Consider the following 16,606-nt stretch of genomic DNA (forward strand, 5'->3'; position numbering starts at 1 on the left):
ATTACATACTTTTAGATCTGAAAGCGTATTTGAGAAACACTCTTGACTACTTGCTTGGATGAAACTTAGGTGAGTACACAGAGAAGTACCCTGACTCTTGTCTGAATGAAACCTGAGTGACTTCCTCCTGTTTCCTCTCCCACATCCTATTTTGGAGCTGAAAAGAAACTCAGATGTGTGTACTGGAAATGAATTGCACAATGTTTTGTCCAGGTTTTTGGTCTCAACGATTAGGGAGTGGGGAGAGATCCGGGGGCATACTGTGGCACATGCAGGCCTTGAAGATTATATGAGTATCGACTTCATCACCTTTATCTAAATACTTGTCAAATCCTTGTCAACGCTAAATAGTTTGCAAGGCAAGTCTGTTGTACGCATAAGAAAAGAAAGAACAGTGAGACTAAGTCAACAGAGAGGCCTGTGTGAACCTCATCAAGTTCAACAAGGCCAAGTGCAAGGTCCTGCACGTGGGTTGGGGCAATCCCAAGCACAAGTACTGGCTGGGCAGAGAATGGATTGAGAGCAGCACGGAGGAAAAGGACTTGGGAGTGCTGGTGGATGAGAAACTCAACATGAGCCGGCAATGTGCGCTGGCAGATCAGAAAGCCAACCGTATCCTGGGCTGCATCAAAAGGAGTGTGGCCAGCAGGTCGAGGGAAGTGATTCTGCCCCTCTACTCAGCTCTCGTGAGACCCCACCTAGAATACTGTGTTCAGCTCTGGAGTCCCCAACATAGACATGGAGCTACTGGACATGGAGCTACTGGACATGGAGCTACTGGAACGAGTCCAAAGGAGGGCCACGAAGATGATCTGAGGGCTGGAGCACCTCTGCTATGAAGACAGGCTGAGAGAGTTGGGGCTGTTCAGCCTGAAGAGAAGGCTCCGGGGTGATCTTATAGCAGCTTTCCAGTACCTAAAGGGGGCCTACAGGAAAGCTGGAGAGGGACTTTTTACAAGGGTGTGTACCGATAGGACAAGGGGCAATGGCGTTAAACTGAAAGAGGGGAGATTTCAATTAGATATAAGGAAGAAATTTTTTACATTGAGGGTGGTGAGGCAGTGGAACAGGTTGCCCAGAGAAGTTGTGGATGCCCCATCCCTGGCAGTGTTCAAGGCCAGGTTAGACGAGGCTTTGGGCAACCTGGTGTAGTGGAGGGCTTCCCTGTCCATGGCAGGGGGGTTGGAACTAGATGATCTTTAAGGTCCCTTCCAACCCGAACCACTCTATGATTCTATGATTTTAATTTAGCAACTCTGTACAACTGAGAGCCTCCTGGATGCCTGACACACACCATCACTTGTGTTTCTGTAAATGACACAGACAAAAAAACCCTCAACAAATCAAACCAAACTAAACCAATCTTTTTTTTTTCCCCATGGTTTAAGGGTAAGGAGAGAGAAAACATACTTATAGTAGTAATGTTAAAACACGAAGATTACCTCACGATGATTTAGAAGTCTTTCCAAATCTGCTGCCATTTGATTCTTGACACGAAGCAAAGCTGTCTTGTCTTTATTTAAAAGACTGGTAGAAAGAGGATAGGAAATGCAGTAATAGCAACAGATAATCACTTTTAATCTTGTATGCTGGCTGAAACATGCATTTTCTAAAGCTAAATACTGGCAACAATGAAAATCTGCTCAAGTAACTGTATCAAAGGATCCTTCTCTATGTTCAAGCATTGGAATTTTTATAAATGGGCCTGAATGCACTGATACATACAAAATCTTATTTTAGTCTAACAGCAATACTATTCAAAATCTTCATAAAATATGGGGCTTTTTTTTGATTTTCTGAAAGGTAATTTAAATTATCAGAATCTTCTATTATTATCTCTTGGTTTCTTCTAGGTGAAATGAGCTCATTTTATAAGTAAAGTAAGGCTCCTTATACCTACACTTCTATATCAAAATGTGGATTTCTTTGTTGTATGCATCACTAGTAGCAGCACACACTGTTCTCTCAATATCACCTCCTTTGATAATACTGTATTTAGAATTTTGAAAATAACAAATACAAGGAAGAACAACATTCAGCTCTCCCTTTTAGCTGTGTAGTTTCTGCAGAAACTGTAAATTTATTTTTGCCATTTTTTATTTTATATTTCGGGAGAATGCATGGGATCAAGTTACTCTTGTGAACCGAAAAGCATGAAGGCATGCTTTTATTGCACCAAGTTTAACTTTAATTGTTCTTTGTTTTCATAGTTAAAGAATATGGGCATTTGAAATGTTTCGCCTACATTTTCCGATTCTAGGCAGCAATTCTAATATAATTAAATGTATTTTCATATTTAGCCCCAACATCAGTTTCCAACAATAAACTTCAGATTAGTGCATACATAATGCCGGTTTATAATCTAGTTTGTTAAAACGGCCATAGAGATTTTCTTGAAAGATCAATGTTATATATGCCATTATCATGACTTAACTAAATAGGTTGTACAATATGAACTACGACATAAATCAGCAGCTATATAAAATGCAATTCTGCATATGGAGAGCAAACATGTAGTAATAAGTACAGGTCAGGAGTTCAAAAGTAAATGTATTAAAATTTTATAAATAGAATGCAGCAATTAGATATGTTGCAAACACAAATTATTTAATATTCACAGTATTTAATCCAGAAATGATCAACAAAATAAATCAACCTTTTCTTTAATTGGCTCTGTATCATCTGCTTGTTTCAAATAAGCAACATCATCCTTTGCCCTGGAGATTTTCTGGCAGTTTCTTGCAAGCTCTGTACTGTAAATTATAACTGTCCTTCTAGGCATTCATTAATTCTCAGAAAAAATGTATGCTTCAGCTAAATTGCTTAGTTGTCTAAGTTATTTAAAAGGAAAGTGGTAACATTTATGAAAAACTACAAAGATATTTTAGTATTTTCAAGAGTTTTATTTTTGGTGACATTTTTAATCATGATGAAATTGCTGTGCTATTTTTTTTCCTGAGTTCATGTGTTGCAACTTACTGATATGTCAGTTTTTCTTGGATTTCTGTACTTCCTAACAGCATAAACCAATCATTTTAGAAAATGACTCACAAACTTATTAGAGTAGCAATAATAAAAGTTCCTTTATGCCTTAAATAGTGTACTGAATAACCATAAACATCAGTGTTTATGACTAAACCAGACGTTCATGTTCAAGGTTGAGTTTCATTTACGGAACAGAACCTATTCTAGTTACACGTTCTGAAACAAAACGACATGACTGATCCATGTGGAGTAGCTCTAATTTTCTTTGTATATGGTCAAATACAGGAATTATATTGCTACATCATTCAGTATCACTTGATATGTGTCTGTCATACATATAAATATACAATTATCAAAGCACGTGCAGACTTCTGATTTAGTAGTTTTGCAGTAGTTCTGCTTTTTAATCATTGCAGATAGAAGGAAATAATTCATATACTTCTGAAAGACTACTGAGAAGAGGCATATATACATTTAACAGAGTGAGAAAGTAGAGTTACCAGACACCACGTTAACAAATTTACACCTGTAATGACCCAGTAAAGCAGAAATACCTTCAAAAGTTCAATTTTGGGAAAAGACTAACCAGTTCAGTCCTAGTTAAGAAAACATTCTGAACCATCATCTTGGATATCAGCAGTCAATGAAGTTCATGCTTTAATCTACACTACACTTCCATCAAAGTAGTTTAAACTAATCCAATTTTAATTGGCAGTGTAACAAATCAGAGAGCAGCTTTACAGTTCATTTCAGCTGACTTAAGTGAAAACTGCTGCTGAAAGATCATCCTTCCCTAACCACCTACTGGTACCCGCAATTTGTGTCAGGACTGGAAATTTGTGACCACCTGTGTAGGTCACTACACTGACCTAGATGGAAGCTGGAGTCTTTTTAAAGGTTATTTTTCACGTGGATCACCAAAACAACTTGATTTACCATGTAGAGCGGAAGGTAAGGATGAGACTGTTCCATTTGGAGAGGGAGTGCCTAAACTGTCTTGCTGTAATTCTGAAATCACAACCTATAAGTCTAGACAAACCAGCTTCTCGCACCTCAGCTCAAGGATTATAACTTTCACCTGAAGAGACAGGATCTTCCTGACCATCTTTAACTAACTATACTTTTAAATTTTCATGATACAGAGATATATTAAAGTACCAGAGTACTAAACAACATTAAGAGAAATCTTCCAATGACTTGTTCTTGGGGTGAAAACGTGAACACTTGAAATAGACTGTGTTGAAATGATCTAATATCCTTGGAGTTATTTAACAACATAAATGGCTGTTGTTACACTGCAGAGCAAGTGTAGTCCATGCTGTGCTTCACAGTCCTGGTCACTGACTGCTCCATCATGAGCGTGGAGAAGGTGCTCTTTGTGATACATCATATAACCATAGCCCCAAAAGTCCAGGTTGGAGAATTAACTCAAGAGCAGTGCAGGTCCTGCATTTTCTGCGTGCCTGGCTTTCCAGAAGAAACCAGAATGTCTGGAAGAAGATTCGGTCTCATTCCATCATGCTTTCAAAACCTAGTCAGGTATGAATCCAGGTACCAGGAACGCAGGACTTAGCATGGAATAGGCTTGTCATATACATGCACGTTGCTCATAGCAACCACTGGCTTGTTTTGGTTTGCTTTCCTCCGGATCTAAAGGTAGTTTGGGTATCGTAAGACAATTTTAGTTGACTTGATTTTTCTGGAGAATGGGGACTAACATACGTAGTTAGAAAGGGAGGTATAAAAAAATTCTGCCAATACAAGTTCTTTAGAAGACAGAATACAAGAAAAATCTGTGATCTCTCATTGCACAGCTAAATAATCACAGATCAGATTTTTAAAGACACTTAGGAGATTATTGCTTAATGATTTCAAGTAGGGTGCTTTAGGTAGCTTAAGTACTTGTCTGTGTAGTGTCCAAATTGGAAGAAAGAATTACTTTTTTAAATTGTAAAAAAAAAACAACAACCAAATAACTTTTAAAAAGTTGTTATATAGGTCAAAATACATTCATTTGTAGAAAAAGAAGTATATTTCTACAATTTTTTTTTGAGCACTTCTCGGGTAAATTGCAGTAGTGTTTGAATAGATGATGCATATTTCACAGAATGATAATGTTCTCATAAAAAGCTCATTGCCCATTCTGCAATGGGAAAAGCTCAGCTAACACTCTATGCTGAGCTTTATAATGTTTGGATGGCAATTAGAGAACCCAAAATATTTAGGTAAGAAACCTTTCAGTACATAGCTTCTTAATGAGAAAAATCCTTGTACTGCTTCTAGATTTGCCACACAGTTAGGCTTTTGAGGAGTGCTTTTGGGTAAGCCAACCACTTTTAAAACCAGTCATTGGTACTGAGAAATTTGAGTAACTGCATTTAAAATAAATAACCTCTCTTTATGAATGAAGTCCTGTTCAATGTCTCCAGTTATTTATAAACCTAGATTTTTTTTTTAGCAGAAAATTATGTACTAAAACTACAATTACTTCACTACGCACATAAGAATGAAATTCAGGCATTTGTTTTCCCACAGCATGACAAAGTTACAAGGCATTTCTTTTCAAAAGAAGTGCTAAATGTGGTGTTTTCATTTCTGGTTAAAGAGGCGTATGCTAGAGAGATCTCTCTATAATAGGAAGAAGTCATCCTCATACATACCACTGCTCTTATTAACCATCACTATTTTCTTTTATTCATGAGAGTGCTATGTGGACTAACATAAGAGGTTACTTAACAGAATATTTTGAGATATGCAGACCACCTATAAATTTACGCTGTGAATGTCCCGTCACTCAAGACCACAGGTTTTGTATTCGAAGCGTATCTGCAGGTGATCTGCTGAGCATATCTGCTCAGCGCACAAGCACATGAGGTGTCCTGCTCCCAGGGCCACCTCGGTTCTCCCCATGGCCAAGTGCCAGCGCAGCCCGTGGCCTGCCTAGGAGAACTCTAAGGGGATGGGAAGGAGCGTGGGCAACATCTGACAGAGCTTCGATTACCCCTAAACAACCTCTCCTTTTATCCTTGAGTGATAATACACTTGTGCCTTCACACTTGAATCTAAGTAGTGATGTCACACACCTGTAATAACCTAGAGCTGGGTCCCTAAGTTGCTCATGCAAATAACTAGCAGCAATGACAGCTGCTCAGCTAAGCATTTACCCCAACCACAATAGCTCTTGCAGTTCTTAGTGAAGGCATGGCTAAAGATCTACAGAGCTCTGCAAAAGATGTCCTGAACAGACACACTTCTCAGCAAGCCATGAAAATAGCTCCAGCTTTGGTGGAATATACTACTTAAAGGCCCTGATTCAGTTTGGTACCTATTTTGACTATTTCTCTCTTTTCCAGGTGAGATTGGATGGGACTTAGAGCAACCTAATCTAGTGGAAGATGTCCTTGCCCATGGCAGGGGGGTTGGAAGGGACCTTTCTATGATTCAGTTTTACAGCTATTACCACAAGCAACCTTCAGTGCTATTTGAACAGCTCTTCCAAGTGGGGAATACATTTTGATAACGGAGTGTCTGAAAGAGCCTTAGCTCTAGAGGTATGATGCTTAAGGATGAAGGCACGTAAGCTGCTCTGCCTAAAGTGAACTTTGAAGACCACATTGGAAGGAAACTTAGATGAATCTGCAGGACTTTTCAAGAGTATTGTTATCAAAATGATCTGCCTGAATCTGTCCCACTCCTCTTTGGAAATAGCTCCTGTCAGAAATGACACTTTAATAAAATGATGAAGTGTGAAGAACCCTGAACACATCTGTTGCCTGTCAAGGGACAACATAACAAGTCACTTTAGACCATTGTGCAAACAGTCGGTAAAAATATGGCACAAGAACACCCACAGCCCAAACTAAGGAGATTGCTGTCATAGATAGCCTTCCTCATAGTTGCCTTCCTCTTGTGCTGATTTCATCAAGACTGTCTATTTCATCACACAATCAAAACCTCATCTAGTTGCAACCAACAGCCTTCTCAATAGACAAGGAAATGCAAAGCACTGCAGGCTGCTGCAAAACATTTATAAGATTGCAAGAAAGTACTGACTCATCATCCTGGGAAATATGCTGGAACCTAACCACCCTAGGAGTATGTTCTAAAAAGATTATTGGCCGTCATCACTGTACACAGAAGCCAATTATGGATTAAATCTAAAAAAAGTACATTCACTTGCAAATTAGTCCTTGCTGATCCTTCCACATTCAAGTTAAGTGAGAGGTGATAGAGAACACCGGCACTGACAACACAGATGTGACTGCTCTACTTAGGGAATCCACGATTTACATAATGCAGAACCATCTCTCTTGATGGGCAGATGAGATAAAAAATATTCAGAAAGAACACTCCTCCACCATAGATTCTGCACACTAAACACGAAGGAAAAAAAAGCATGATCAAGCATAGGGTAGCTGTGAGGATAAAACTAAGTATTCAGTCTTGATTGTCAAGGTGCAGGTATATCAACATTATGTTAATTTGACTACAATCTGGAATTCCGATATGAGATTTTAAAAAAAATATATTCAAAAAAGTCACTGATATTTTTCAAAGGCTGTCTGAAAACAAGAATTTGAATATTATTTTTCTGTTAGTTGGTACTCGTGAATTGCCTTCTAGAAATAAAACTAATACATGTATTATATGTAAAATTTTAAAAAATAATAATGTACTTTGTGTAACTGTAGCATGAATTAAACCTAAACTTAAAAAGGCTACTGCAGAACTGCAGTATTAACTTTTAATTATAGGTAATGGTTGAAAAAATAATTTAATTTTGAAATGGCTTTACAAATATTATCTTACTCCCTTCTCTGAGATACAGAGAAACCAGGCTTCATAACCATGTTTTGTATTTCCCTGTTACTTTTCTAATAGCACCAACACTATCTGCAGAATTTAGGGCCCTCCTTGAGGAGCATTAATTCTCTGAACTCATCCTCTCAAAAACATTCCACACACAAACCAACAAAATGCTGTTTAATAAACTAAGGCAGACAGATAGGAATAGTGGTCTAAATCTTTCGATCCCGTAGAGCTTTGCTTGGCATATATTTGTTAGGGATTATCATTAATTTACTTAAATCCCATTCTGATTCAGTTCTGGAATAGCTGGGAGCTAGACTGGTCCACAAAGTAACCTGAAATCACCTAAAGGATATTTTAATTTAAAACTGTCATCAGCACATTCCAAAAGGCTATCCTCATGACAAAAGACTGCTGGAAGATAATGGTTCTCTGGTTAGAAATCCCTTCTTCTAACTTTCCCCTCACTTACGGGAAAGTAAAGGGTCAACATTATCGATTTTATACCAGATTATGATTTCTCCTGGGCTCCACGGAATATCAAGACAGCAATTCAGGACATTTGTTTTAAATGTGGAGTCATGAATAGCAAAATTAGGGACTACTGATATGTACCAAAAGCACTAAGACATTAGGCTGTTTCCAAGAATTTCACTGGCCTATGAAACTATGGCAAAGTGGAGGCAAAATTGTGATAAGGGAATAAAAGTTATTTTTATTTTACAAGGAATATTGGAAACTACCAGAAAAAAACTTCTTGCCAAAACATTTGATGTGCATAGTAAGTGCTACTTTTTTGCTGCAAAACCATTGAGGTTAAAAATATTTTTTTGTCAGACCACACTTTCATTTACAGAAACATGGACTAGTGGTGAGCACACCCGAGCTCACCACAGTAGACCACTGCTGGTATGTTTGCCTTGAATGCTCTCACTGTGGTACAGATCCATTTTCTTCCTTAACCTCAGGCACTTTAAGATGCCAAAAATTCCCTTTATAGTTAATAGAAAGTAACAGGCATCTCTAGCAAATGACTCACTCCATCCAAAATCTGAATTGCTTTTTGGAGATGCCACTTCCTCTATGAACCACTGAGGAAAGCTGACATGACTAAGTTCCTAATTTAGGTGTCTTAATTTGCAGGCTAAGTTTAGGAAGAATATCTGGGCATACAGATTATTTGTAATGAGCCATAAAAACTCAAGAGAATCAATGCCAATAACGCATTTAAGTTCTTACACATTTCAAAGGCATGAAACATACATTTTCAGAAATGACCTCACCTATCTACTGCCATTTTTTTCTGTCTTTTGAGAGACTTTTAGACTACTATGAGAATAACAAAAGAAGTTTTCATATTACCATAAACTGAAAATTTAATTTGAAAATATTAAAAACACTTGACTGAAATAAAAAAAAGATCTATTCTTACTGAATCAAAGTTAAGCCCAGTGAAATATATCTTGTCAGGAAGTATGAATCAATATTTCAGTTTATTTATAAATGTATTGATTTCTGTATAAATTTACTTGGATAATAAGCATTTTCAGGTATTCATCAAGGCATAACAAATACTATCCCAAATCATCAAAACACTCTGAATAGATACGTATGTAAGATAGTATGTAGGATAAAGCAGCTACAGTGAGTCCTACTTTTTCTATTTTCATTGCTTCAGCAGATTTGCTGGAAAAAACTGTATTTTTCATGTAATTGCTTCATAACACAATCACATTAATGCTTCATAATTGTCACTGTATGCACTTCCTAAACCAAGATACCACATAAGCACTTAATAGTTAAAATGTGAATTCTTCCACAGTGCAGTGGAACTCAGCTATCAAGGTTTCTTGAAAATCGAGGGGCAGAGTATTTTGTAACAGCTTATTTGGGAAACAGATGTTAAACATAGTTTATAAAGCTGCATGATGGTGGGAAGGTGCTCAGAGGTCAAAGAGTTCTGACAGCTGGATATAACAGCAAATCAGAGAGTCTCCTCTAGAGGAAGGCTGCTCGAGTTATGCCCGAAATACCCTTTACTGGTGGACTAGTCTATGATTTTTCCTCTGATTTTATTTCTTTGTTTTTACTTTTGTATATCTGGTGTGTCATTCTTTCTTTTTACTCTTCTGAACTTTCCTCTACTTCATGAGAGCTCTTCTCAACTCCAAACTCACTTTAAACCTGTCATTGCTGCTTTTCCAAACCTATTTCCTATTTTTCTGATAGTATGAGAGAAATCACAGATGATACGAGTTCCAGCATGAAGACTGGGCTTACTCAATGATGGAGTGTCAACATCTCCTGCTTTATGGCCAATCACATAATTGTTTTCTAATGATAAACATGTAAGTGATTTTATTTTCAGTTTAAAATAAAACCCAGTGATTTTAATTACCTGATGTCTTTTTCAAGTTGTGCAATACGTTCTTTCTGTAGACTTATTTGAGAATCTCTCTGTTGCACAGTTTCAATGAGGTATTTGTATGGCTGTTGTACTTGATTCAACAAAGAATTTGCTCTGTCAAGCTGCCAAAAAAAGAAATATTACTACTATAAATTTTATAATTTATAAAGCACAATTACTTGATTATTATTGAATTACTATTGGATATTATTGATTATTACTAATTGCATAATAATATAAAACACAAACCTGTTATTTCACAAAAAAACCCCAAACTACCCTAGAATTACTATCTAGTACATTATCCTCTCACTTTTCTACTCTGATTGTACGATATTTTCACTGCAATCATGCTACTGCTCTCTACACTTCCCTCATCTGCCTTTTGAAGAGTTTTAATGTAACAGCTTCCATTGATGAAAAAAATTAGTATAGACAAGGCCTATGTTTCTTCACCTTATCCACCACAAGTGACTTTTCTAAAACAGTGTACTATTACAATGGAATTTTCCGCTCGGAAATCAAATCTAAATAAAGAAAGGGTAATAATGGAATAAAAGTCCCCTTTCCTCTAATCAATAACTGTATATGAACAGTGAAATCCAACAGGATGTTTACAAGAGTAGTACAAAATGACTGTCATACAGATAAGTAGAAAACAAACCTTTCTAGCCCTATTCCCTGAACAAATTAGGATCACTAGGTCTAAAAGCTTGCATGACATGGCTTGCATCTTGAGCAATATAACAAGATCATTCCCTAAAGTATGTACAGAATTAAGATCACACATCAAGATTTAGCAGCTTCAGCAGCTGGTGTACATATGAGTCAAGAATACCAACTAGATTCTTTGAAAAAGAAATCAAAATCTTTTAAAGTTTAGATACAGGTCTAATGGAATGAATTAAATGGAAAATGGTTAAGCTTTCCCATTAGTTCATAAAATTTCTCAATAGATTAAACAATCTTCATTTACCAAATCAGACTCAGAAGCCAGTTGTCCTATTTTGTGTTGTTCCAAACAAGCAGGTAACACCCCCCCCCCCCCCCTTTCCTATAGAACTAGTCTATTTAAATAATATTTCAGGACTTTCTTAAAATCAGATTTTTCTCCTATTCACAATTTTCAAAACATGAGACTGTGTTTCCTTCTTTCTCTGATTTGATTATATTCTTATTGCAGTTTTAGTTCTGCCCCCTCTACTCTGTCAAATATGCAAAGAACTTATAATGTAATGGTTCACATTTATTAAAAAACAGAACAGAGACAAAAGTTTGCTGCTCACCTTACTGGCCTTACTAAAAGGAGAGTTAACGCCACCTCATGTCTTAAAAAGTGAAATGAGAAACAATAACACTACACTTTTTCAAATTAATGCAAATCCTTAAGTATTATTTAAATACATTAGTTCCATCAGGAAATACCTATTCTAGTCCACAGAGAAATTTCAAGTTTATTGCAGAGAAGTGATAAATAGAGGCAACCATGTTCTTGAAGAAACTAATTATCTTCAATAAACTGATAGGTAATTAAAAAAGCTATTATTTTTCTAAGAGTACAAGCTATCAAAAAAGATATCTTTCAGGAAGACAACAAAAAGAGTCTTTACATGACAAACAGGTAATTCTAAGACATGGAGTACTAATCTCTAGCATGGTCTAAAAATTACTCTATAAAACTTTGAGGCTGCCATTATAGGAGAAAATTAATCCAACTGATCTTGTTTGGAATCCTGTTCTTGATAGCCTAAGAACTTTCAAAGGATGCTGTCATCACAGTGTGATGCTCCTCATTGTTCTCACTAGTAAGAACGAAAGTACTTCAGTTGGAAAGGACAAGTGAGGTGGTGTAAGCTTTGTTTGATGCTGCTAAGTTATCTGTTAACTTGCTAACTTTACCAGCTAAAAGGCATGCTGCTGTTAGGAAAAAAGGCTATCCCTTCTCTCTTCATGGTGGTGCTTTGCTGCCTGTTTGATTCTATAAATTTAAAAGAGGTTGTCATTAAACTGTAACCAATTAAGCATTAAATGCATTTAATAGATCAATTTTAATATTATAGACACATGTATCTAAATTAAGCATTATCCTTGAGCAAAAGCATTATTTATGTAAGCAACTTTGATTTCTTTCTGCCTTAATGTACAAGATTTACTTAAGTATTTCTGTGCCATTCTTTTAAGCAATAAATCTAATACCTTGCAATTGGACATTTATTATTTATTCCTCAATGGACATCTCTATCAAGCTGAAGGATTTAATCATTGTTCAGCTTAACCTATACTCTCTTTCAGAGCGAAATGTAAACCTGCTTTTGGTGAAAATGTTTCAATTGAGGCACATGAAAAGCACAAATACAACGTCTTGATGAAGGCTCGAAAAAGTCATTCAGCAGCAAGCCAAACATATCAGCTTAGTAAATTTCTTTATTTATGATATCACTTTTATGGTATAATGATTCAGTATATGCTTTTTAAGTCTCCCAAAGACCATATTAGCCTTCTAGACACAAGAGATCGTCTATCCATCAGTTTTGGCGCTGTTGTCCAAAACCTCTGCAAAGTGAATTCACTCCAAAATTTACACTGGACACTACATGTACTAATTGCAGATCACTGCTTTGTGGAAGCTGATATGTATCCTTCCAGTTACTTAAACTGAGAGTAACAAAGTGAGTTGCAGAGGCAATAAACTGATTATCACTAGCTGAGGATCTTTCTTGGATCAGGTAATGAGAATTCCTTTATTCTGTTTGTCCTAGACACGGTCAACAAACCTTCTGTAGTATGAAAGAGTCTCAATACCTACTTTAACATTGCAGGTCACTGCTACAAAGCAACAGAAAGACAACTTAAAGGGAAAATTCTTTTCTAAGGCTGTATCACAGACCTGAAAATGTATGGGATCCTGCAGTTAAATAAAGCCTGACAAACTATAATGGCACTAACTGAAGACTAAGTTTTTTTCAGCAGCTGAGCTTTTCCATAGGGTTCTAACTTCCAAGCAGGCACATTATATCAGACTTCCACCAAATGAATGAAATAATGAGGTCAATATTTTCCTCTTGGTAATGCTAGACTTTGCCAGAAGATCAATATGATTCCTTTTTGTAAAATTCAACAGCAGTTGGTTGAGGACAGTCCAAAAAAAGAATCTTAGAAAGAGCATCCATTGTAGTTACTGCAATCTTTTTCTTTTCCTCCTTCCTTTAAAGAGCTTAAAAAAAGAGTTGTATCATAAATACTGCAGTGAAATACCAGTATTTAATCCAAGTTCAAAAGAAAAGTTGGTCCAATCACTTTGACATCAACTTTCATCAACTTTTTTGCCTCATAATTCACTAGCGACCTCTGTTCTCACACCACTTGAGTGGATGCAACACAAGATGGGGACTGGAGGAGCAAAGTCTCTCCCACTGTAAGAGAAGATCAAGTTCATGACCACCTGAGGAACCTCAACATACATAAGCCTATGGGACCTGACGAGATGCATCCCAGAGTCCAGAGGGAATTGCTGATGTAGTTGCCAAGCCACTCTCGATGACATTTGAAAAGTCACAGCAGTCAGACGAAGTCCCTGGTGACTGGGAAAAGGGAAATATTGCAACCATTTTTAAAAAGGATAGGAAGGAGGACCCTGGGAACTACTGACCTGTCAGCCTCACTTCTGTGCCTAGGAAGATCATGGAAAGGATCCTCCTAGAAGCTATGCTAAGACACATGGAGGACAGAGAGGTGATTTGAGACAGCCAGCATGGCTTCACCAAGGGCAAGACTTGCCTGACCAACCTAGTGGCCTTCTATGATGGAGTGACTACATCAGTGGACAAGGGAAGAGCTATGGATGTCATCTATCTGGACTTCTATAAAGCCTTTGACACGATCCTCCACAACATCCTTCTCTCTAAACTGGAGAGATATGGATTTGATGAGTGGACGAGGAATTGGCTGCATGGTCATATCCAGAGGGTAGCAGTCAATGCCTCAATGTCCAGATGGAGACTTGTGACAAGTGGGGTCCCTCAGGGGTCTGTATAGGGACCGGTACAGTTTAATATCTTCATCAGTGACCTAGAGAGTGGGATTGAGTGCACCCTCAGCAAGTTTGCAGATGACACTAAGCTGACTGGTGCAGTTGACATGACTGAGGGATGGGATGCAATCCAGAGGGACCTGGACGAGCTCAAGAAGTGGGCTGATGCGAATCTCGTGAGGTTCAACAAGGCCAAGTGCAAAGTCCTGCACATGGGTGGGGGCAATCCTAAGCACAAGTGCAGGCTTGGAAATGAAGGGATTGAGAGCAGTTCTGTGGAGAAGGACTTGAAGGTACTGATGGATAAAATGCTGGACATAAGCCGGCAACGTGCACTCACAGGCCAGAATTCCAACTGTATCTTGGGCTGCATCAAAAGAAGCATGGCCAGCAGGTCGAGGGAGGTGATTATGTCCCTTTACTCTGCTCTGATGAGACCTCACCTGGAGTATTGCATCCAGCTCTGCGATCCTCAGCACAGGAAAGACATAGATCTGTTGGAGCAGGTCCAGAGGAGGGCCATAAAAATGATCAGACAGATGTAACACCTCTTCTATGAAGAAAGGCTGAGAGAGTTGGAGTTGTTCAGCCTGGAGAAGAGAAAGCTCTGGAGAGATCTTGTTGAAGCTTTTCAGTACTTAAAGAGGGCTTATAAGAACAATGGGGACAAACTTTTTAGCAGGGTCTGTTGCAATAGGGCAAGGGGTAATGATCTTAAACTAAAAGAGGGTAAATTTAGACTACATATAAGAAAGAAAGTTTTTACAATGAGGGTGGTGAAACACTGGAACAGGTTGCCCGGAGAGGTGGTAGATACCCCATTCCTGGAAACATTCAAGATCAGGTTGGACGGGGCTCTGAGCAACCTGATCTAGTTGAAGATGTCCCTGCTCACTGCAGGGAACTTAGACTAGATGACCTTTAAAGGTCCCTTCCAACTCAAACCATTCTATGATTCTACGATTTAATCCATGTTCTAGATTTCATCTACATAACTGAATAAACTGTCAATCAAAACAATAATAATGGGCTACATGAGCATGCTGTAGTCTACAGGATCTCTGTTTTGCTCTTTAAAAAAAAAAAAAATATGAACAAAGAAAGATGATAGCTTGGAGTAAAAATCTATCTTTGCTCAGGGGATGCAGTAGAGAACAAACGGAAGTTTAAGAACTTTAAGTATATAAAGAAAGATAATAGATAGCAATCAGTATAAGTATGAAATATAGAAAATTTACAAGAGGAGCTAAAACTTCAAGGGAAAAGTTGATACCAGCAGACATAGAACTCCTAGAATGAAAAAAAAGGGAGCAAATAAATCTTAGAAATAGTACAACCCATTATGTCAGAGACACGGTAAAACTGCATAGAACGGTGAAGAAAATACAGAAATTTTCAATAAAATTTTTTTCCCTCTGTTTGAAAGGAAGTCAGATGATCAGTTTGTATAACATGAGAATGATGAACTATTTTCCAGTCCATTAATAACAAGTGTAAACTCTTTCTGCACGTATTGAAGGATGGCAAGCAGAATGGCTTAAGTAATTGTTATTGAAGAAAATGGCCTTAACTCATATGCAATTTTTTTTTTTTTAAAAAAGAGGAAGAAATTTGATGAAGCATTCAGGCCTGAATGCCAGACATGAGTCTAATAGCAAGCAGATCTTAAAAGACTTTATTTAACCTTAGGAGTTTGATGTTAGTAGGTTTAGTAGTTGTGTATTGGCTATCTGCAAGACATTTAACTTCCTACTGCATGACATTCTGATTTAAACTACACAACTATATGATAAAAGATCAAGAAAAGGCAACATGACATCTCATGGGAGAATAAAAATGAGGTGAAGATGTTTAGTGGAATTTTGCAGGAATTTGAACTGAGGTCACTGAATCTTTCATAAGTGATGTAGAAGCAAACATAAAACCACTGTGGGTAAGAAGAAATGTACTGAAGTAGAAACAAGACAGATTTAAGTGGTAAATTAAGCACAGATTTTATTAACGATAGTGCAAGAACAGTGATAAAGAAACATAGCAAGGATAACATTGGATTCACAAATCTGATATCTTCAAGTCAGGATTTAAAAAATATGTTTTAGTCAAATACAAATTACTAGGATATACCTAAGACAAATCCATAATAAATTATAGTGTTGGTTAAAAAGTCCTGGACAAAAACTTCACTGTTCATATAGCTTTCATTGAAATAATACATATAATCATATATATACACATATAAATAGATAAAATACAGGTAATTTTAGAATATTAGAAAATACAGAATTTGCACTGTGAAGTACTTTGGTGTACTTATCCTAATTCATAGTTACCATGACTTTAAAAATCAAATTGTTAACCAAATTCCTGGAACAGTC

General features: G+C 37.2%; 2 protein-coding genes across 2 annotated transcripts in view; both read right to left on the reverse strand.

The window, feature by feature from the left end:
* PIBF1 (progesterone immunomodulatory binding factor 1) overlaps positions 1-16,606 on the reverse strand; it is a 128,334-nt gene that overhangs the window by 22,035 nt on the left and 89,693 nt on the right. Inside the window, exons 14-15 of the mRNA XM_086611658.1 lie at positions 10,193-10,323; positions 1,443-1,527 (exon numbers count right to left, since the gene is read on the reverse strand). Coding sequence (XP_086467784.1) covers positions 1,443-1,527; positions 10,193-10,323 — 216 coding nt within the window. The remainder of the gene's footprint in view (positions 1-1,442; positions 1,528-10,192; positions 10,324-16,606) is intronic.
* On the reverse strand, positions 14,183-16,422 carry LOC147529431 (uncharacterized). The gene is given in 3 exon segments (XM_086622506.1): positions 14,183-14,677; positions 14,679-14,725; positions 16,356-16,422. Coding segments are annotated over 3 exon segments (609 nt in total).

This window comes from Tauraco erythrolophus, chromosome 1, assembly GCF_009769465.1.
Source record: "Tauraco erythrolophus isolate bTauEry1 chromosome 1, bTauEry1.pri, whole genome shotgun sequence".
Classification (NCBI taxonomy): Eukaryota; Metazoa; Chordata; class Aves; order Musophagiformes; family Musophagidae; genus Tauraco; species Tauraco erythrolophus.